Source organism: Mirounga leonina, unplaced genomic scaffold, assembly GCF_011800145.1.
Source record: "Mirounga leonina isolate KUSES-001 unplaced genomic scaffold, KU_Mleo_1.0 Mir_376, whole genome shotgun sequence".
In the NCBI taxonomy this organism is placed as follows: domain Eukaryota; kingdom Metazoa; phylum Chordata; class Mammalia; order Carnivora; family Phocidae; genus Mirounga; species Mirounga leonina.
The window spans coordinates 6,427,166-6,448,816 of NW_023270718.1; the positions used below are offsets into that span (position 1 = coordinate 6,427,166).

The 21,651-nt window shown below is 49.4% G+C and overlaps 3 protein-coding genes across 4 annotated transcripts in view; all 3 read right to left on the reverse strand.

Moving 5' to 3' along the window:
- LOC117998327 (myeloid cell surface antigen CD33-like) overlaps positions 1-791 on the reverse strand; it is a 3,432-nt gene extending 2,641 nt beyond the window's left edge. For both annotated transcript variants that reach the window (XM_034987098.1, XM_034987099.1), the window contains exons 1-2: positions 563-791; positions 115-500 (exon numbers count right to left, since the gene is read on the reverse strand). In XM_034987098.1, the coding sequence (XP_034842989.1) occupies positions 115-500; positions 563-599 (423 nt within the window). In that variant the 5' untranslated portion in view covers positions 600-791. The remainder of the gene's footprint in view (positions 1-114; positions 501-562) is intronic.
- A 2,913-nt stretch (positions 792-3,704) lies between these two features.
- Positions 3,705-10,007, reverse strand: LOC117998321 (sialic acid-binding Ig-like lectin 11). Its single transcript, XM_034987088.1, has 5 exons — positions 9,260-10,007; positions 8,893-9,177; positions 8,022-8,115; positions 7,607-7,685; positions 3,705-4,736 (listed from the first exon to the last, which is right to left on the reverse strand). Exons 1-5 carry the CDS (start codon positions 9,552-9,554, stop codon positions 4,557-4,559), a joined length of 933 nt encoding a protein of 310 aa, XP_034842979.1. The 5' UTR covers positions 9,555-10,007; the 3' UTR covers positions 3,705-4,556.
- LOC117997976 (myeloid cell surface antigen CD33-like) lies at positions 9,925-13,399 on the reverse strand. The gene is made up of 5 exons (XM_034986505.1): positions 13,054-13,399; positions 11,106-11,235; positions 10,666-11,025; positions 10,234-10,512; positions 9,925-10,037 (listed from the first exon to the last, which is right to left on the reverse strand). Exons 1-5 carry the CDS (start codon positions 13,111-13,113, stop codon positions 9,925-9,927), a joined length of 942 nt encoding a protein of 313 aa, XP_034842396.1. The 5' UTR covers positions 13,114-13,399.
- Between the last annotated feature and the right edge of the window lie 8,252 nt (positions 13,400-21,651).

Genomic DNA, 21,651 nt, shown 5'->3' on the forward strand with positions numbered 1-21,651 from the left:
CAGCCGTCTCCTCCCCAGCCAGGATGGAGACCAGGGGGTCCCTTCCCAGCCCTGCCCCAGGAGCCCTCAGGATCCATGCATGGGACATGTGTCCTCTCCTTGACCCCGTTCCTTACCGGTCACACGCACGGAGAGCTGGTTCTGTAGGTAATTATATTTCACATAAGACCCTCTCTCCACCCTAAAGAAGTATGTCCTCGAGTCCCTTCTCTGTGCATCTCTGATGTCCAGGGAGCAGTTGTCGTCCCGGGGGTCCCCGAGGAGGTGGAATCGGCCCTGGGTCTCCTCCTGCACGTCTCGATCGGGGTTGTTTGTGGCCACTAGAACATTCTGGCTGTGACCACTCCCTTCCTGGAACCAGTAGCCATAAGCTGGGTCATCGTCAGTGTATTTGCGTCGGGGGTGGGAGAATTTGCAGGGCACATGCACACACAGGCCCTCCTGCACCTTCACGGTCTCCTGCACTTGCAGCCGGAACATTGAACGCTGATCCAGGAACCCTGTGGGGAATTGAAGGTCAGCAGCAGCCCCCGCCCGCCCGCCCCGCCCCCGGCCCACTCACCTGCCCACAGCAGGGGCAGAAAAAGCGGTGGCAGCATCTTTGAGATGGAAGATGTGTGGGCTTCCTGTGGGTGAAGAAGTGGAGAGCAGTGGAGGAGGGTTGTGGGGGACCCACGGGAAGCTGGGGAGGAGCACAAGGCCTTGTGGTTCTCAGAAGAGGAACTTCAGCGCCAGAGCTCCCCCCATCTCTGCACGAAGCCAGCGACCCCCGCCCCCTGCCTGCCAGAGACCAGGGAGCCCCATCCAGGGAGGAGAGACCAGCAGCAGACCCCGTGTCCTGCCCCCCATCTTGGCACCTCCCTCTGGCACCGGAGACTGGACCAGGACCTCTGAGGACATGTGAGGCATGGGACACAATGAATCTCCTAAGGTCTTCCCACCTGAGGGGCTTGTCTGAGCAGCATCGTCTACACCAGGGAGCTAGTCAACTCCTGGCTAGACCTGGAAGGTCACAGCCTCATCTAGACCCTCAGGTGTTCTGTCCTGCAAGGTAGAGGATTCTTTAGGTCTGTGTGAGCCTCTGGGGCAGAAGAAGAGAAGGGATCCCGGGTGAAGAGAAGGCAGGAGCCATTCATTCATTAATTCACTCATTCATTCATTCATTCCCCAAATGCTTAGTGACCATCTGTGTTGGGGGAACTGGAGACAAGACAGCTGGGCCTGATGTGGTCCGTCCCATGACATGGTCTCCACCCAGGGTGCCACCTCCTCCCCAGACATACAGTGCTGTCCCTGTGGGGTTCAGAGCTGCAGGCACCTGTGACTTGGCCATAAGTCCTGGATATTTTCTAAAAATATGAGTACGAGATTATTTTTGACATGTAGTAAACAAGAGCAACTCTTTTCAAGCTGCAGAACTTGAACCATACCCATTAAAGAACAACTCCCCATTCCCCCCTCCTCCCAGCCCCTGAAACCATTGCTGCAATTTCTGTCTCCAGGAATTTGACTACTTTTGAGACCTCACATAAGTGGAGTCATCCAGTACCTATCTTCTTTGTGACTGGCTTGTTTAACTTACTATAACGTCCTCAAGGTTCATCCATGTGGCAGCATATGTCAGAATTTCCATCCCTCGCCTGGGTGGCTCGGTCGTTGAGCGTCTGCCTTCGGCTCAGGTCATGATCCCAGGGTCCTGGGATCGAGTCCCGCATCGTGCTCCCTGCTCCGCGGGGAGCCTGCTTCTTCCTCTGCCTCTCTCTCTCTCTCTCTCTCTCATGAATAAATAAATAAAATCTTAAAAAAAAAAAAAGAATTTCCGTCCCTTTTTAAGGCAGACGCTTAACGACTGAGCCACCCAGGCGCCCTAGGCCACATTTTTTTATCCGTTCAGCTGCTGAGGGACACTTGGGTTGCTTTTACTTTTTGGTTCTTGTGCATAACGCACTATGAACACAGGTGTGCAAATATCTCTCGGCCCCTGCTCGTAATTCTTTTGGATATGCACCCAGGCGTGGAATTGTTGGATCATGTGGTGATTCTATTACTAATTTCTTTTTTTTTTTTTAAGATTTATTTATTTATTTGAGAGAGCGAGAATGAGAGAGAGTACATGAGAGGGGGGAGGGTCAGAGGGAGAAGCAGACTCCCTGCCGAGCAGGGAGCCCGACGCGGGACTCGATCCAGGGACTCCAGGATCATGACCTGAGCCGAAGGCAGTCGCCCAACCAACTGAGCCACCCAGGCGCCCCTATTACTAATTTCTTGAGGAAAGGTCATACTCTTTTATTAACTTGATCTATTATCAAGTCACGTAAGCTGTGCATTTTAATGTCTCCAGTCTGGATCCCTCCTCTGATTCTGGATATTCATACTCCTGCTCTCTCCCTGACATCCCCAGTTGGATGTCAAGTGGCTTCTCAGAATGAACATCACCCTTCAAAACCCGGCTCTCTTAAGTCCTCCCTGGAACAGGACTCTGTCCTTCTGGCTGCTCAGGGGAGACACTGGGCATCGTCCTTGTTCCTTTCTTTCCCCCCACCCCCCACATCCATTAGAACATGCTGTTGGCTTGACCTGTTGGATATATCCAAAACATATCCTCCCTACCTACACCGCATCCCCAGCCCAGTACACCACCACCTCCTGCCTGCACCGCCCCCCCCCACCCCAGGGCTGTGCATCTCTTTTCTGCTGCCCTGGGCCCAGTCTGGCTGATTCTGAACAGAGTAGCCATGGGGATCCTGCTAAAATGAGGGTCTCAGCATGTGTCTGCTCTCTGCAAAGGCTTCCAGAATCCTGTGGCGGGCTGCAGTGGCCTTCCATGGGGTCTGCGCCATCCTCTGGGCTCCCCCACATTTGCACTCCTGTGCTGTCAGCCTCAGAGCCACCAAACTCACCGTTCCCCTCTTCCCGTCTTCCTGGAATACCTTCCTCTTAGGCAAGCAAGGAGTCTGCTTCTTCCCTACCTTGGAGTCTTTGTTCCAATATCACCTCCACGGCCTCTCAGCTCCAGGAAACCCAGCCCAATGCGCCTGAGAGCTTTTCCTCCAAGCCTGTATCAATAGGTGATACGCTCTAATTTTATTTATTATTTACTTGTTTTATTCTTGTCTCCATAACGACAGCACCTTCCCGTTCCCTTGAGGTTTTTTGTGGTAAAATATTTGCAAAAATAAAACTTGCCCTTTTTAACACAGGGTGCAATTCAGTGACACTAGGTATACTCACAATGTGGTGTAACTGTCACCACTGCCTCTTCCCAGAACTTTTTCATCATCCCCAACAGAAACTCTGCGCAGTTACCCAACAACCCCTGCCCACCTCCATCCCGAGATCCGAGCAACCCCCATTCTACTTTCTGTTTCCATGAGTTTGCCTGTTCTGGGTAGCCCAGAGAAGCAGAATCAAACAATGTTTGTCCTTTAGTGTCTGGCTTTTTCCTTTAGCACCTTGTTTTCAAGCGTAATCCCTGTGGCAGCTGCACGATATTCCACTTGTGAGTCTACACCGCAGTTTGCTCATCCATTCTTCTTTTTTTTCAATTATTTATTATTATTATTTTTTAATTTTTTTATTTATTTACTTGAGAGCAAGAGCGAAAGAGAGAGAGAGAGAGCACAAGCAGGGGGAGTGGCAGGCAGAGGGAGAAACAGAGTTCCCCCTGAGGGCAGAGCCTGACGCAGGGCTCAATCCTTGGACCCTGAGATCATGACCCTGAAGTCAGACATTTAACTGATGGAGCCACCCAGGCGCCCCAAAACTGTTTTGCTTCTTACTTTATGATCTGGATAACTCTTATTTCTATTTCTTGCCTTTATTGCACTGGAAAGGATCTACAAAATACTGTTTAATAGAAGTGGTAAGGGCAGCCATCCTTCCTTGTGTTTGATCCTGGTGGGAAAGTTCTGTGACCTTTGGGATTGGCCCCTCCAAGCCTTCAGAGAAATCGTTAGCAGAAACTTTCTGTTAAAGTGTCTAACAGAAGTCCTGACACACACGTCTTCAGAGTTCACAGAAAGCTTTGTGTCAGGACTTAACTGTTTTAATTAGAGCCTCTCATAGATCTTTCATGATCATCTGGCTAGATAAGGATGACTTCCCTGCTTTGTAGAACGGCAAAGTGAGTCATAAAGTGATCCATGGCATAGACGGATTGGAACGCAGTTCTTTTGGACGCAAGTCCTGGGGTCTTCCACACATACTAGGAGATTCAAACCACTGTGAAGAAGGCCATTAATTTTAAAATAGTCAAGGTTGAGAAATCATAAGATTAGTATGTTGAAGTTCTAATCCCTGGTACCTCAGAATGAGACTGTAGGAAATAGGGTATTTAAAGAGGCAACTTCAGTTAAAATGAGGTCACTAGTGTGGGCCTTAATCCAGTACATCTGGTGTCCTTATAAGAAGAAGAAACTAGGACACAGACTCACACAGAGGGAAGACCAGGTGAGGACACAGGGAGAAGACAGCCAACTACAAGCCAAGGAGAGAGTCCTCTGCTGACACGTTGATCTCAGACTTCCAGCCTCCAGAACTATGAGAAAAGCAGTTCCTCACTTGTGTGTCTTGATCTCTGAGTACTCCGTGTTGATGCTTTCCCGCTCCTGAGGCTTCAGCTTGGGAAATCTGAGGAGAGCATAGTGGAGTTCCTGCTCCTCTCTTGAAATGGGGCTAGCCTCAGCAGGAGCTGGGTGGTCTGCAGGGCTGTCCATCCAGGACTGGTGCTGATGTGCCTGAGTGGAAGGAAGAGGATGGACTCAGAGCTGGTCAATAGGGTCGGCGGGGGCGGGGGGAGGGGGGAACAGCCAAGGACCACAAGGGGATTGGCCCTGATGGAACTTTTATCACTTACCCATTAATTTATTATTAAAAGTTTAATAATTAAGATTGACCAGCCCTTAGTATTTATATTAATTGTATTACATTCTTTAAAAAATGAAAGCTGGGAGAGGATATTATTATCATACTCATCACACAAATAATAAAACTAAGGCTAAGAGAGATGATATACATTGCCCTAAAGACACACATCTATATAGGGGTGCTTGGATGGCTCAGTCGGTTAAGCATTTAACTGTTGATATCAGCTCAGGTCTTGATCTCAGGGTGGTGAGTTCAAGCCCCGGGTTGGGCTCCACGCTAGGTGTGGAACCCTTTTAAAAAAAAAAAAAAAGACACACATCTATATAAATGTATAAATGCACCATTGAGCCAAGACTCAAAACCAATTCTTTCTAACTATAGTACCATCCTTTGTCTGGACAGAGTACAAGATGCTGTGTGGAGTGACGAACACAGCAAGTACATTTCCTGAGACCAGGCAGCTTGTGGTTTTCTAGGAGAGGTAGTTACTAAACAAATAGAAAACAAATACAAAATAAAATCTTTAAAAAAAAAAGGGACGCCTGGGTGGCTCAGTCGGTTAAGCGTCTGCCTTCGGCTCAGGTCATGATCCCGGGGTCCTGGGATCGAGTCCCGCATCGGGCTCCCTGCTCCGCGGGGAGCCTGCTTCTCCCTCTGCCTCTGTCTCTCTCTCTGTCTCTCATGAATAAATAAATAAAATCTTTAAAAAAAAAAAAAAGAAAACAAATACAGAGTACTACATTTGTGATATGAGATATTTTGAGATCTAAAGCAGGGCAGGGGTGGCATATCCAGTTTCCGGGCAGCGGCTAGAAGACCAAGCAGTCAAGATGTCAGCCCACGTCCGCTCCGTGCCCGCAACACCCTCAGGCTATAGAAGCATGAAACAGGATGCCCTCACACAGCCTCTCAGAGAGGCAAAGAGAAACAGTTCTCAGATTAAGAGGAAACAGGTATTTCTCTGGGCTCTGGGGATACAACAGGGAATAAAACAAGAGCAACAACAACAAACTGCCCTTGGGACTCACCTGCTAGGGGAGGGAATGATTCTGATTGTAGTAATGAGTACTGTGCTTAGTCCCTGTGTTAGACACTTGTCATAACTACTCTATGATACTCTGTGTACTCGTTATATTCCCATGTCACCAAAATAAACAGAGGTCAGAGAGGGTGTGTCACTTGCCCAAGGTCATCCAGCTTGTCAGCAGGGAAAGATGGGATTTGAATGCAGGAGTCTAGCTCCAGAGTATGTGCTTTGAGCCACTATACTGTACTGACTGCAAAAGACATTCACTTAAAAGAAAAAAGTACTGAGAGGGGCGCCTGGGTGGCTCAGTTGGTTAAGCATCTGCCTTGGGCTCAGGTCATGATCCCAAGGTCCTGGGATCCAGCCCCGAATCGGGCTCCTTGCTCAGTGGGGAGCCTGCTTCTCCCTCTCCTCCCTACTTGTGCTCTCTGTCGCTATCTCTGTCTCTCTCTCCCAAATAAATAAATAAAATCTTAAAAAAAAAATACTGAGAACTTGAACGTAAAGAAATGGAAAATATATCTCCTGATTCCCGACAAGATGGGGATTTAGCCCACGCTAAGGGTTCCATTCCCCAAGGTTGACCAAGGAGACAAAAGACAGGCAATTACATAAATTAAACTTTAAAAATGATTTTGCATGTACTTGTTCTGCCCAGGTTACTGAGAGAAGAGTTTTGAAATCATCAACTGTAATTGCCAATCTGTTCTCCTTGCTGTTCTGTCAGTTTTCTTTTTTTTTTTTTTAAGATTTTATTATTTATTTGAGAGAAAGAGAGAGAGACAGAGAAACAGCATGAGAGGGGAGAGGGTCAGAGGGAGAAGCAGGCTCCCTGCTGAGCCAGGAGCCCGATGTGGGACTCGATCCCAGGACTCCGGGATCATGACCTTAGCCGAAGGCAGTTGCTTAACCAACTGCGCCACCAGGCTCCCTGTTCTGTCAGTTTTCATCCATTTGTTTTGATGAATGATGCTCTGTTATTGGAGGTATACATGTTTAGGATTTTTACATCTTTTAATGAAGTGATAGAAGCCAGATAAAGACAGTAAATATTGCATGATTCCATTTATATGAAGTTCCAGAAGGGACAAAAGAAATCCATAGTGATAGAAATCAGTGATTGCTGGAAATGTCAAGCTGACTGAGCAGGGGAACAAAGGAATTTGGGGACCTGATGGAAATGTTCCACATCTTGACTGGGGACATGGGCACAGGGTGAACACATTTGTTAAAATTCATTTCACTGCATACTTAAAATGGGTGCATTATTATGCGTAAAGTGTACCTCAATGAAGTTGATATTAAATAAACACAGTGGTAGATTTGAAAAATGCAGTGGGAGTGATGAGTTGTGAGTGTGGGGTTCCCCAGTCTCTCTACCCTAGGGCTCCAGTCTACCACTTCCCTTGCACCCAGTGGGTCTGACACAGACTAAGTTTGGGCCATTGTAATTGCAGGTAATCAATGCCACAAGAAAAGGCTAATAGTCCAAGGAAATGTGATACTCTGACGTAGGAGGCAGAAACAGCCCCAACAAGCAAGTGGGCTATATACATATTCCATCAGAAAGAGAAGTATTAGAGCAGCTGAATCAGTAATTTAAAGAGGAACTCAGGGAGTATTGGATGTTTATAGGGAAATGCTCAGGCTCCCATACTGAGGGTGACTTCCAAAAGCTATTTGCTGGATAGGAACTCACAGCCTGTCACTCACCCCAGAGCCTGAGCGGCTGGCTGCATTCATGTCCATGCTTCTCATTGGCTGGGCTTCTTTCTTCTTGCAGATCTTCACTCTAAGGAAAAAGCCCCAGGCCTTTCAGCTTGGTTATTTGGGGCATGCAGTAGGTGGACCATCCCCTGCAACCCATGAAGAGCATAGAATAAGGTAGGTGGAGGTGGGTCCAGTCTCCAGATGCTCCCCCTAATCCAAGAGCTGGACCAGGAGCTGGAAGAGACCCCAGGCTTGGCCCACTTGGGTATGGGCTGATCCACACCACCACTCAGCCTCCTTCCCTGGCCCCTGGATTTCCAGGCAGCCCAGGTTCCTCTAGCTCAAGCTCTCTGAGATTCCACGACCTCATCCTCTTCCCAATCCAGGCCTCTCCCTCCATTCCTGGACCCGCTCTCACCTGAAGATAAGGCAAAGGCAGAGGGAAAGCAGGGCTATGGAGCCAGCTCCCCCAACTGCTCCCAGGACCCCAATGGCCCTGGGTTCTGGTGTACCTGCAGAAAATTTGCGTTGTGTGTAAGCCTCAGCTCCAATACATGGCATGTTCCGACCGGCCACTTCCCTCTCTCTCTCTCTGTCCAATTAGTATACCCACCCACTCCCCATCCAGGACTCAGTCATGTGGCATTCCGCTGCCCTGTGGACCCTGGACCAGCCCCTTCCCCTGGCCTCAGAACTAAGGATCTTAAGCCTCCACCTCCTCCATCTGGGGTCTTGGTGGCTCTCCCCCACCAGCCCCATCTCTCCGGGGCTGTTATGGGTTGAATTATGCCCCCTCACCAAATTCATATGCTGAAGTCCTAGCCCTTTGGCACACCCTTCCACTCCCAGCATCTCAGCATGTGACCTTATTTGGAAATAGAGCCTTTACAAAGGTAATCAAGTTAAGATGGGATCCCTAAGGTGGGCCATAACCCAATATGACTGGTGTCCTCATAAGATGGGGACGTGTGGACACACACACACAGGAGGATGCCATGTAAGCATGAAGGCAGAGATTGGGGTGATGCTTCCACAAGCCAAGGAACACCAGAGATTGCCAGCAAACCCCAGAAGCTAGGGAAGAGGCCAGAAAAGTTTCTCAAAGCCTCAGAAGGAATTGATCTGCAGGCACCTTGATCCTAGGCTTCTAGCCTCCCAAACTGGAAGACAGTAAATCTCCATTGTTTAAGCTGCCCAGTTTAAGGTACTTTGTTACAACATCCCTAGAAAATTAATACAAGGGCCAAGTTCTCCTTCCTCCAGGCATCACCCCCCAACAGCCCCCGGACCTGGCAGCAGCAGGAAGGCGGCGCTCTGGGACCCGTGGGCGTTCCGGGCCTCGCAGCTGAGTCTGAGGCCAGAGCCCAGCGGCCCGCTGAGGCTCAGGGAGCTGTTGGCCCAGGGCCCCGCCGAGCTGGAGGTGATGGTCCAGGAGGCGTTGCTGTGGTTCCCCTCCAGCAGCCCCTCCCCCAGCCGCCAGCGCAGGGTGGGGGCCGGCTGGGCTTGGGAGGAACAGCTGCAGTGCAGCCCCTCGCCCTCCCAGGAGCAGGAGGGGCTGAGCAGCCGCGGGGGGTCTGCGGGAGGGAGGCGAAGGGTCAGCGGTGTCTCTCCTGCCCAGGCCCCGGGCAGCCTGCCCCCAGGGGTCCCCACACTCACAGACCACAGAGAGATGCAGGGAGACGTGCTGGGAGCCCAGCGGGTTCTGAGCTTGGCAGGTGAGGTCTCCTTCCTCTGCAGCCCCTACTTGAGGCAGGTCCAGGTTTGCACTCCTGTAGATGGGGGTGGCATTCTGGGCAGGGGACCCCCGGAACCAGCTCAGCTCGGCAGGGGGACTGCTCTCAGCAGCACAGAGCAGACCGAGAGCCTGGCCCTCCAGGATGAGAACCGATGACATGTTTTGCAGAATCCTCGGGACTTTGGAAGAGAGATGCAGAGAGAGAGGGAGAGACATGAGCTGGGTGAAGCTGGTGTTTCCTCTGGCAGCGTCCACACTTGCTCTGAGGAGGGAACTGGCAGAGTCCAGTCTGAAGGCCTGCAACGGAGGCTCGGACGGTTTCCCTGGAGCTACTCCAACTGTCCGTCAGATGGAAAACCGAGGGCTCGGGACAGGGATATGGTGAACAAAGGCAGTGAAAGGGCCAAAGCGGAGCCCAAAAGCAGGAGGATTTGACCAAAGAAAGTTGTGGGTGAGCGAACATTAACTTCAAGGGGTCAAGGTTTGTGGGGGCTTCTTCCCACAGCTCTCCCCGTGCCTGACTCAGTGGCTGGCTTCTTGTATGTGTCTCATGCAGTTCCTAGCCAGCAGGGGCTCTGAGACCCAGCTAGGGCTGTCCTGGTGGAGACCCAGGTTCCACCCCAGTCCTGGACAAAAGAGGTTCTTTCCTACCTGTTCTGGTTCCTTGGAAGATCCTGATAGCTGTGTTCTGTGGAGCATCTGGACAGAAGGATGAGGCAACCTCAGCATTCGTGGCAAGGGAAGAGTGGGTGCTGGGCCTTCCCCCAGGAGCCATGGAAGCAGGTAAGGGGGTTCCCTTCCTCCTTAGCTACCAAGACCCCATTGTCAAGCCCTAGCCCAGCTCTGCCCTGGTCTCATGCCCTCAGGGACGTGGGCATCCTGGCCCCGTACTCACGGGTGACATTGAGTTGGACGGTCCTTTCCACCATCACACCAGCTGCAGGGAAGTACACCTGACAGGTGAGGTTGGTGCCATGGTCCTGGGGCTGTGGGGTGAGGGTGAGCACTGAGGAGAGGTGGGTCCTGGGGCCCAGGGAGGTGAGAGCAGCTGACGTCCAGGAGAAGATGGGGGGTGTGCCCCGCTCACAGGCCCAGGGCACAGAGCAGGTCAGGTTCCTGGGGCGGCCAGACTCCAGGGTCCCCGGGATGAGGATGTCAGGTGTGTGAGTCAGGGCTGGTGAGGATAGAGAGGATGTTGTGGCCCCTCAGTGTTTTGTCATCCTGCCCCAGTGCCTGGCCATGGCTATCTCTACCCCTCATCATCCCCAAGAGGAACAGAATGTTCATTTTTCTATCTCTGGGGCCTTTCCCTGGGCCCCTACCATACCTGTCACATTCAGAGAAAGCATCTTATCTAGATATGAATGTGTGTGCATTCGAAAGAAGTAAGTTCCGCTGTCTCCCATGTTGACTCCCGTGATGTCCAGGGAGCAGTCCTTGGTCTGGGGGTCCCCATGGAGGAAGAACCGGCCCTGGGTCCTCTCATGCAGCTTCTGGTTCGGTTTGTTTGTGGCCACTGGAGGATCACGGTTTACATCTGCCCCTTTCTGGAACCAAGACATTTGGAGGGTTGCAAAGGTAAGCCAGGGGTAGGAAAACATGCATGGCACGTGGACACACAGGCCCTCCTGCACCATCACGGACTCCTGTAGTTCCAGCTGGTAGCTCAGAGCTGCATCCAGGGGCCCTGGAGAGAGAGGGAAACACTCAACCCGGAGCTCCGGTGCCTCCCCCAAGTGGGGTTCCCTCTCCCTTCAACCCACTCACCTCCCCACAGCATAAGCAACCACAGCAGCATCCCTCCGTGGTGCCTGGGACAGCCTGCCTTCTGCAGTCCCTCTGACAGAGAAAGGAAGCCGCAGGATATGGGAGGGCAGAGGAAGCTTCGACCGGAAGCCTGTGGTAGAAACAAAAGGCCACAAACCTATTATAGAGAACTTCAGACCCGCAGTCAACTGTGATTAACTGGTTCCCTTTCTGCATGTGGCAGGTGGGTCCCAAGGCTCAGAGGCGGCAAAGGTCTTGCTCAAGGAAGGCAGCAAGGAGGGATGAGAGCCTCCAAGTCCTGCCTCTTGGGCTCCTGCACAGTTGTCCGAACTGGACACCTGTTACCGGACAGAGAAGCGGTTCTGAACTCAGGTTCGGCTGCTCGCTGCTTGACAATAATACTCGTATACACCTAAAACTAATATAATACTGTATGATTACTATACTGGAATTAAAGGAAAAGGAAAAAAAAATCAATACTTGAGAAACAAGTGATGGTGCTTTATTCAGGAAGCTGGCAACCTGGGAAGATGGCAGACTAATGACTCAAAGAAGGCCCAGGAAAAGGGAAGGGAGCTACATGCAGGAGAAGCACGTGCCAGACAGTTAGTCATATGCAGACATGACCCTGAACAGACTTGCTGGCATCCACAGCAGCTGTGTTCCAATGTGGTCAGGCCTTCTCTTCTGGGAAAGTCTGGTCCTTCACTCCTCAAGGCTAGTGGTCTGCCAATCTCAAAGAAAGACAGTTAGGTCTGCTACAGATCAAGGGACTTAAGTCAGCAAGCAAGGGGTGCATAAGCATGAAGCAAATTAACCCTTCAGACCTGCTGCAATGCTGTTATAGTCCCACCTGGCCAGCCCCCCAGAGAGTCACAGTCTCGGGACCCTCATTCAGGTGGCCTGCTAGGGATGGGTCTCAGGACAGCCTACATAGCTTCAGAGGCATAAAAGAGTCCAGATGAGGCAAGAGAAACAACATACACCTTCACTTCCTTCCTTTCTTCCTTCACAAACTAACATAAAAAAAAAAAAAAGACAGGTTTGAATCAGTCCTGACCCTCAACTAGCTCAAGCAGTAGGGGAAGACAGACAAGCTTGAGCTTTATCTGAAGGCAATGGGGAGCCATGGAAGGTTCTTGAGCAGGAAAGGGGCAGGGTCACATAGTTATCAGCATGATCCCTCTAAGGCCAGTGTAGGGAAGACCTGGAAAGGAGAGGCTGGAGGCCAAAAGGCCAGAGAAAAAACTGTTGTGACTTTGGGGAAGGGGAGAACCAAGCCCACGTGGAGACATTGGCCTTGGGGATGGAAGAAAGAATTATTTAAGACACTTTCAGGAAGTGAAACTGAAAGAGAGGTGCAGTGGGTGGGGGGAGGGACTATTAGAGTGACTCCCAGAGCCCTGACTCTAGTAATGGGGGCGGGAGGTGCCATCGCCAAGAGCAGTGTGAATGTGCAGGGCTAGGCTGGGAAGAAGGTGGTGGGAAAGGTAGCTGAGTTGGCCCCAGGGGCAGGTATATTCACTGGGGGGAGCAGAGGGCCCTGGGTGGAGCTGTGGGAACATACACACACACACACACACTCAAGCTTAGCTGTGGGAATGGGGGTGAGAGACTGAGATGGCCTGGCCAGGAAAGTAGCAGCAGAAGAACATGGTCCTTGGTGACCCTGGTGGGAGTGTTTCCAGGAAGAAGCTGGAGGGGGCAGCAGACAGCCAGCCAAGGGGGCATTCAAAAGAGCAGCATCAGCCTTCTCCCATTTGAGCTCTGACACCCCGCTTCTGCCCTGAACAGCAGACACCCCACCTCCATCACTGCCCCAGAGCAGAGTGTTTTTCCAACCTGGGCCATTTCCTTGGACAGGGCCCAATACCAAGATTCCTAGAATATTTGGACCAGAGAATGACAGTATTTTCTATTTCAATTTTGGGGGGTGGGGGAGGCTAACCCTTTGGATCCACAGAAGGGTGGTGAAGTGAGACGGTCGTGCTTTCTTCTTCTTCCTCATACCAGGCTTCTGGCCAGTCCTCAAGTCACATAGGCCCTCAGGGGACTATAGGGCCAACTGTAGGAGACGTTGAGCCAGGTGGTGTCAGGAGTTTAGCTGAATGAGTGGTCTAAGTAGGCAATTGAAACAACCATGAGTCAAAATGAAAGTAACAATGAAGCCTTTCATCACATACTATGGTGATACATTGTACAAGAGTCTAAATGGGAGAAAACACCAACTCCCCCATTTCACTTTCCCCCACAGAAAGGCGGTTGGGTTCTAAAGAAAAAAATAATTCCAGGGGTGCCCGGGTGGCTCAGTTGGTTAAATGTCTGCCTTCAGCTCAGCTCATGATACCAGGGTCCTGGGATCGAGCCCCACATCAGGCTCCCTGTTCCAGGGGAGCCGCTTTTCCCTCTCCCTCTGCCTGTCGCTCCCCCTCCTTGTGCTCGCTCTCTCTGTCAAATAAATAAATAAATAAATCTTAAAAAAAAACCAACAACAAAAAAGATATGATTCTAAATGTCAAGGGAAAAATTATTCACGACACTTGTTAAGGAACGGTAAAGACTGTATTCAGGGCCATTGCAATAGGTACAGGAACCACCACAATGGGGTTTGGCAGCAGGAGAGAGAGATTGGGCTCAACTCTGAATACAATAAGGGAAAGTGGGAATTTATAGCCAAGGAGCAGGGTGAGGGTCAGTGGAGGGAAAATCGCTGTGAGGGGTGGGGATGTGGAGGCAGGAGTAGAAAATACTGAGTTCTGAGTCAGAGTGGGGAAAGTGTCTTCATGTTTTTCTCCTCCTTCCCCCATAAGGAGGCCTCAGTTGAGGAGCCTGAAGACCTCTGCCTAAGACCTCAGATAAAGAGATGCAGGCCCCTGGCCTGTGGATGCAGGTATTCGAGGAGCATGACCAGCCAGAGAGGTCTGAGTCCTTGACGGGAGCAACTCCCTTCAGAACCTTTGAAGCATTGGCTGTCACCAAGTCTGGAGCAGGGAGGGCAGGTTTCCCCCTTGAGGCCTGCCCTCCAAGGAAGGCCTTCATCTTTGCCTGTGATCGGGCCTAGAAAATCACATACAGGTTATACCCAAGGGCCAAACTTCTCAGATGGTTCTGTCCACAGAACTACGACCTCCCAGAAAGGTCACCTGATATGTAGTGCTGGTGTCATGATCTTGGGATCCTAAGATATGGATGAATACTGAAAGATGGGGGGCCTTGGGGCCCAGGGAGGAGAGAAGCATCTTCTTATACAAGCTCCTGGTAAAGTGCTCTTTAGATTCTGAAAAGACTCTGTACTACAGGTTATAAGGGTATAGATTTGGGGTATCTGGTGCAAACTGGAGAAGTCAGCTTTTCCCCTGGAGGAAAAGACTCAGACCCTGGAGTATGATCCTGGGCACAACCTCTACAATGGTCTCTCCTTCTATTAGCCTCAGGGCTCTGTACATCTCCCCCACCCTCCAGATAAGGAGATGTGTTTCCATCTCTAGGGTCCTTTCCTGGGGACCCTTGGCTCTTATTTGTCACATTCAGAGAGTGTCATATATTAGGAGCCATATTTCTTTACCATTTTTTTTTAAGTTTTTGTTTTTTTTTTTGTTTTGTTTTGTTTTTTAAAGATTTTATTTATTTATTTGAGACAGAGAGAATGAGAGAGAGAGCACATGAGAGGGGGGAGGGTCAGAGGGAGAAGCAGGGTCCCTGCCGAGCAGGGAGCCCGATGTGGGACTCGATCCCGGGACTGCAGAATCATGACCTGAGCCGAAGGCAGTCGCTTAACCGACTGAGCCACCCAGGTGCCCCAAGTTTTTGTTTTTAAATAATCTCTACACCCAGTGTGGGGCTTGAGCCCACAACCCCGAGATCAAGAGCTGCATGCCCCACTGTCTGGGCCAGCCAGGTATCCCTATATTTCTCTATCCTAAAGTATTTCCACTTTTCTGAATTTTGGAAATTCTGATGCTCAGAGAGCAACTGGGGGCCCTTGGGTCCCAGAGGATGTTCTCTCTTTTTGGTTTTTGATAGGGTTTGTGGCCAGAGAAGGATTGTGATGTCCCTCAGCCATCTCCAAGATCTAAAAGTGGGGGTTGATAGGTCAAAGTCAGTCCAGAATGGGATTAGATGCACAGACCCTCCTTCACTGACATTGACTGTAGGATACAGATCATACCTGCACCCTCCTCCAGGGACCATGGTAGCAAACAGAGTGTCTGACCACAGCCCCACCCAGACCTCTTCCTCAGACCTCTGTTGCCCTCACAGTTGCAGCCAGTCACCAAAGCCCCAGCAGCATCTCTGGGCTGCAGAGAATAGTCTCGATTCCCTTAACACTGTCTGGTTAGCCTCTCCCAGCTTGGAGATGGGGGCATCTGAGGGGTAGTAAGACAACTGGGGATGCTTTCTGGATAAAATGTATGGTTTCTGTCCCCAACTTTTCCCTTCAACAGGAAGACCCCTTTCTCCTTCAGGCCACTGCTGGGGAAGTGAAAGCTGAGCCCTTATCTCCCTGGACCATGGCTGGGTGGGCCTTCCTTCTTCCCACACCCCAGAACCCTACCTCTTAACTTCTGAAGACCAATCCACTTCCCTCAAGAGAGATGTGGAGTTTAAGGGTCTATTTTCCCCAGATAGCTTTCTTAGAGACTTTCTCATGAGGATGGAGGAATGGAAGACCAAGACCCTCCTCGGAACGAATCTTCTCCATGTTTTGGGCCCACCCTGGAGAACTCAGGAAGCCCTGGGTGAACTCTTGAATTCTTCTGCAGGGAAAGACCCTAAGGACAGAGGCTGGGACTGAGCCTGGAGCTCTGACTCCAGCCCCACACTTGGGTACGGGCAGCTTGGGTGAGCTAGAACTTGTGACTAGGTCTTTACCCCTCCTCACATTTCCCATGAGCCCTGCACATACAGAACATCTCTCCCCTTCCTTTCCACAGTCTTCCAGGTGCCACAATTCCTCTCCTCCATGGAGTGATGACCTAATTTCCCTCTCCTCACTTAGCCTCTAGTTCTCCCAAGGACAGTGCTCCATCTCTGAGGTCACAGAACTCTTCCCAATCTAAGCAAGGTCCCTTATGTGCCTAAACACTTGGAATGTCTTCCTTCACTTCCAAAGACAATGTCTCAGTAGCCTCCTGAAATTCCAGTCCTTTATTTATCTGACAGACACTGAAGCATATATTTTTTAAAGATTTTATTTATTTATTTGAGATAGAATGAGAGAGAGAGAGAGAGATCACATGAGAGGGGGGAGGGTCAGAGGGAGAAGCCGACTCCCCGCTGAGCAGGGAGCCCGATGCGGGACTCGATCCCGGGACTCCAGGATCATGACCTGAGCTGAAGGCAGTCGCTTAACCAACTGAGCCACCCAGGCGCCCTGAAGCATATTTTTAAAAAAATCTTTCAGGGGCGCCTGGGTGGCTCAGTCGTTAAGCGTCTGCCTTTGGCTCAGATCATGATCCCAGGGTCCTGGGATCAAGCCCCACATCGGGCTCCCTGCTCTGCGGGAAGCCTGCTTCTCCCTCTCCCACTCTCCCTGCTTGTGTTCCTTCTCTGGCTGTGTCTCTCTCTGTCAGATAAATAAATAAATAAATAAATTTTTAGAAAAAAAATATTTCAGGATTTGGCACATAGCTAGAGTCAGTAAAAGATCATGAGTCTTGTTCTCTGTCCTCCAAAGTTCCATTTGGGTATCAGCCAGAGACTGAGCAAGAGAAAGAGAGAGAGAGAAGGTGGAGGAGAGGGACAGATGAAGAGGAAGAGGGAGAGGGAGACAGGAGGGAGAGGGGAAGAAGGAGGAGGGGAAGTGGGGAGGAAGAAATCAGCTTGTTGGGGAGAGAGGCCCTTCCTGCCTTAAGAGGTAGAGGAGAGAATAAAGGTTTATCCCAGACAGGGAGGGAATCGCTGAAGAGATTGGGGGTGGAGTCAGGCCTGAGAGGCAAGAAACCAAGTGTATGTGAGCAGTCCCACACCGAGGGTATGACCGCACATTAGGCCCTAACTCCCTGGAGTTGCAAGGAGTCTGGGGAGGGCAGAGATAGACTGGGAGGCACTTAATCCTGTTCATATCTGTCCCCAGGCTTTTCCGATTTTCCCACCGCGTCTGCCCACAGCGGGAGCGCTCGCTCCAGCCAAGACACCGAAATCAGGTGGTGGCGCTGTCCGTGGTGCTGAAGCAGAATTCGGTCTCAGGTTCAGGAATAACTGGGCTGTGAAGAAGGGTCTCAGTCCAGGAAAGCAGCTGAGTCAGGACTGGGCCCAATTGGAGTGAGAAAACCGGGGAGGAGCAGGCCCCTCTCCTCCTCCTTCTTTACCCCGCAGGCTAAACTGAGCTCTGCCAAGCAGCTGAATCAAAGCCCTTAGCAGCCTATCTCTAGACTTCGTGTTATGTTAGAAAAATAAAGCCCTATTTATTCAGGTTCCTGAAAGTCCGCCTTCTTATAACTTAGAACAAAATGCATTTCTCATTGATACATTATGTGGGAAGTGGAGATGATTCTTCCAATTCCATCTGAAGCCAACATGACATTTTCCAAAAGTGCCCTACTCATTTAAATATCCCAACAACACATTAAGAGTGCCTGATATGGATGAAAGACCTAAATGTGAGATAGGAATCCATCAGAATCCTTGAGGAGAACACAGGCACCACCCTCTTCGGCCTCAGCTGCAGCAACTTCTTCCTAGACCATCGCCAAAGGCAAGTGAAGCAAGGGCAAAAATGAACTATTGAGACTTCATCAAGATAAAAAGCTTTCTGCAGGGCACGTGGGTGGCTCAGTTGTTAAGCGTCTGCCTTTGGCTCAGGTCATGATCCCAGGGTCCTGGGATCGAGCCCCGCATCGGGCTCCCTGCTCCGCAGGAAGCCTGCTTCTCCCTCTCCCACTCCTTCTGCTTGTGTTCCTTCTCTGGCTGTGTCTCTCTCTGTCAAATAAATAAATAAATAAAATCTTTAAAAAAAAAAAAAAAGCTTTTTGCACAGCAAAGGAAACAGTCGAATAAACCAAAAGACAACCAAGAGAATGGGAGAAGATATTTGCAAATAACATATCAGAGAAAGGGCTAGTATCCAAAATCTATAAAGAACTTAATTAAACTCAACACCCAAAGAACAAAGAATCCAATCAAGAAATGGGCAGAAGACATGAATAGCCATTTCTGCTAAGAAGATAATCCAAATGGCCAACAGACACATGAAAAAGTGCTCAACATCACTCAGTATCAGGGAAATATAAATCAAAACCACAATGAGTTACCACTTCACACCAGTCAGGATGGCTACAATTAACCACTCAGGAAGCAACAGATGTTGGCGAGGATGCAGAGAAAGGGGAACCCTCCTACACAGTTGGTGGGAATGCAAGCTGGTGTAGCCACTCTGGAAAACAGTATGGAGGCTCCTCAAGAAGTTGAAAATAGAGCTACGCTCTGACCCAGCAATTGCACTACTGGGTATTTACCCCAAAGATACAAACGTAGTGATCTGAAGGGGTATGTGCACCCCAATGTTTATAGCAGCAATGTCCACAATAGCTAAACTATGGAAAGAGCCCAAATGTCCATCAACAGATGAATGGAGAAAGAAGATGTGGGGATATATATATATATAATGGAGTATTATGCAGCCATCAAACCCCCCCCCCCAAATCTTGCCATTTGCAACAACGTGGATGGAACTAGGGGGTATTATGCTAAGCGAAATAAGTCAATCAGAGAAAGACGAGTATCATATGATCTCACTGATATGAGGAATTCTTAATCTCAGGAAACAAACTGAGGGCTGCTGGAGTGGTGGGGGGGTGGGAGGGATGGAGTGGCTGGGTGATAGACATTGGGGAGGGTATGTGCTATGGTGAGTGCTGTGAAATGTGTAAGACTGATGAATCACAGACCTGTACCTCTGAAACAAATAATACATCATATGTTAAAAACAACAACAACAACAACAACAAGATAGTAGGAAGGGAAAAATAAAGTGGGGGGGAATCGGAGGGGGAGATGAACCATGAGAGACTATGGACTCTGAGAAACAAACTGAGGGTTTTAGAGGGGAGAGGGATGGGGGGATGGGTTAGCCCAGTGATGGGTATTAAGGAGGGCACGTATTGAATGGAGCACTGGGTGTTATACGCAAACAATGAATCATGGAACACTACATCAAAAACTAATGATGTAATGTATGGTGACTAATATAACATAATAAAATAAAAATTTTTTTAAATGCAAAAAAAAAAAAGATACAAATGTAGTAATCCAAATAGGCACCTGCAACCCAATGTTTTGTTTTTTTTTTTTAAAGATTTTATTTATTTATTTGAGAGAGAGAGAATGACAGAGAGCATGAGAGGGAAGAGGGCAGAGGGAGAAGCAGACCCCCCGCCGAGCAGGGAGCCCGACGCGGGACTTGATCCCAGGACTCCAGGATCATGACCTGAGCTGAAGGCAGTCGCTTAACCAACTGAGCCACCCAGGCGCCCCTGCAACCCAATGTTTATAGCAGCAATGTCCACAATAACCAAACTATGGAAAGAGCCTAGATGTCATTGACAGATGAATGGGTAAAGAAGATGTGATATATATATATAATGGAATATTATGCAGCGATCAAAAATTGAAATCGTGCCATTTGCAACGCTGTGGATGGAAAAATAGACTTTTTTTTTTCAAAGATTTATTTACTTATTTGAGAGAGAGAGGGAGGGCAGGGGAAGGACTTCGCGGGGCTCAATCTCACGACACTGAGATCATGACCAGAGCCAAAATCAAAAGTCCGACTCTTAACTGACTGAGCCCACCCAGGCACCCCATAAGACTCTCCTTTTAAAGTATTCATCCTAACTCTGAGTAAAAGGGACCTATTCACCCCTGCTGGGGAATCACAGCTTTGGAAGTTATGCCCTGTGATCTCTTTATTTGCTGCGAAGAAAGTTTCTTTGTGCGACAACTCCACGTGGTGTAGTTTCTGACGTGGAGAACAAAGGCAAAAGGAAATGTAGATACAATTAAATTCCTTATAACTTGCAGCCCATTGACAAATACTTGAGGTAGGCAGGTTCCCTCCAGGAACTCCCAACTGTCTTAATGTTAATGCCTTGCTAGAGGGAAAAAAACAACCTTAGCTTGGCAATAGTCAGGCCTCCAGGATCCTGTCTTCTTTAGCATGCATATGAAAATCCTTTTGGAAACTTCCTTTGTCTTTACCTCCCCCAACTCCAAAGGATATAATCAATTGCTCCTTAACAATCCCAGTGCAGCTCTTTCTGCCCTTGTGTCCTGTCCCCATGCTTTAGTAAAACCACCCTTTTTTTTTTTTTGCACCGAAAACCTCTCAAGAATTCCTTCTTGACCTTCCGCTCTCGAACCCCACTTCAGATCACATCAGTTTCTGTGACTCATCAAGGAGGGAACTCACGTTAGTTCAGTTAAAAAATGACCTTAAACAATTTTTCTTGGGCATACCATAGGAACCTAGTATTTGTTGAATGAATGAAATAGAATATTTTTCTCATGTAACAGCTCATTATGTAACAGCACTGTTTTAAATATTTTGCCTATGATAATTTAATTATTTAATCCTCACAACTTCATGAAACAGGAAATTGAAGTACGGAGAGGTTAACTAACTGGCCCAAACTTGAACATCTGGCTTTAAACCCAGGCAGTCCAGCTCCAGAATCTTTGTGCTTAACCATTATATCTGCTGTAGTAAAGACGTTAGGGTTTGAAGCCAACAGCCAAGAAAGAATTCTTGAAAAGTCTTTGTGCAAAAAGGTGGGTTTATTTTATTAAAGCACAGGGACAGGACCCGTGGGCAGAAAGAGGTGCCCTGGGGTCATGAAGAGTGGTCCACAATATACTTTCAAGTTGGGAGGGGGTTAGGGATAGCGTAAGGCTCCCAGGTATTTTGGAAGCAAGGTTTCCAGGACCTTGAGGGGGCTAACTATTGTTGGGAAAAGGTCATTTATTACGTCTAATAGGACTTTAGTCCTGAGACCCTTCAGATGTATATCAGTGGGCCATATGCTTAGGGGATGATTGCCAACACGTATCTTGGGGGGTTTAGAGATAAAGGAAATTTCTAAAGGAATTTTTGTATGTTAAAGTAGACTTACAGAATTCTGGGGGTCGGGCTGAGGTTGCCTTTTGCCCTTAGCAAAGTATTAACATCCAGGCAGTTGAGTCCCTAGAGGAAAGTCACTCTGCCTGTTTCAAGGACTTGGTGGGCTGTAGGTAGTAAGGAAATTTAATAATTTTTCTTCTGCCTTTGTTCCCCACATCATACCTACTGCAGTAAATGGCTGCAGAACTTATAAACTACCTCCGAACACCGGGTCTGGCTTTGTCTCTTCTCTCACCTGCAAAGCACTGGGGAGTGGCTCCTATCAGTTCTGAAGGGCCAATCCCTGGGTTTGGTCTGCCTGATTGTCAGCAACCCCGGCCCGGCTGAGCAGGACCCTGGAGAGGCAAGCCCACAGCCTACCCAGTCGTCAGAGCCTGCGGTTGGAGCTGCTTTCGGGGGAGTCTGGTGGTGGAGAGGGGCTTGACTGCC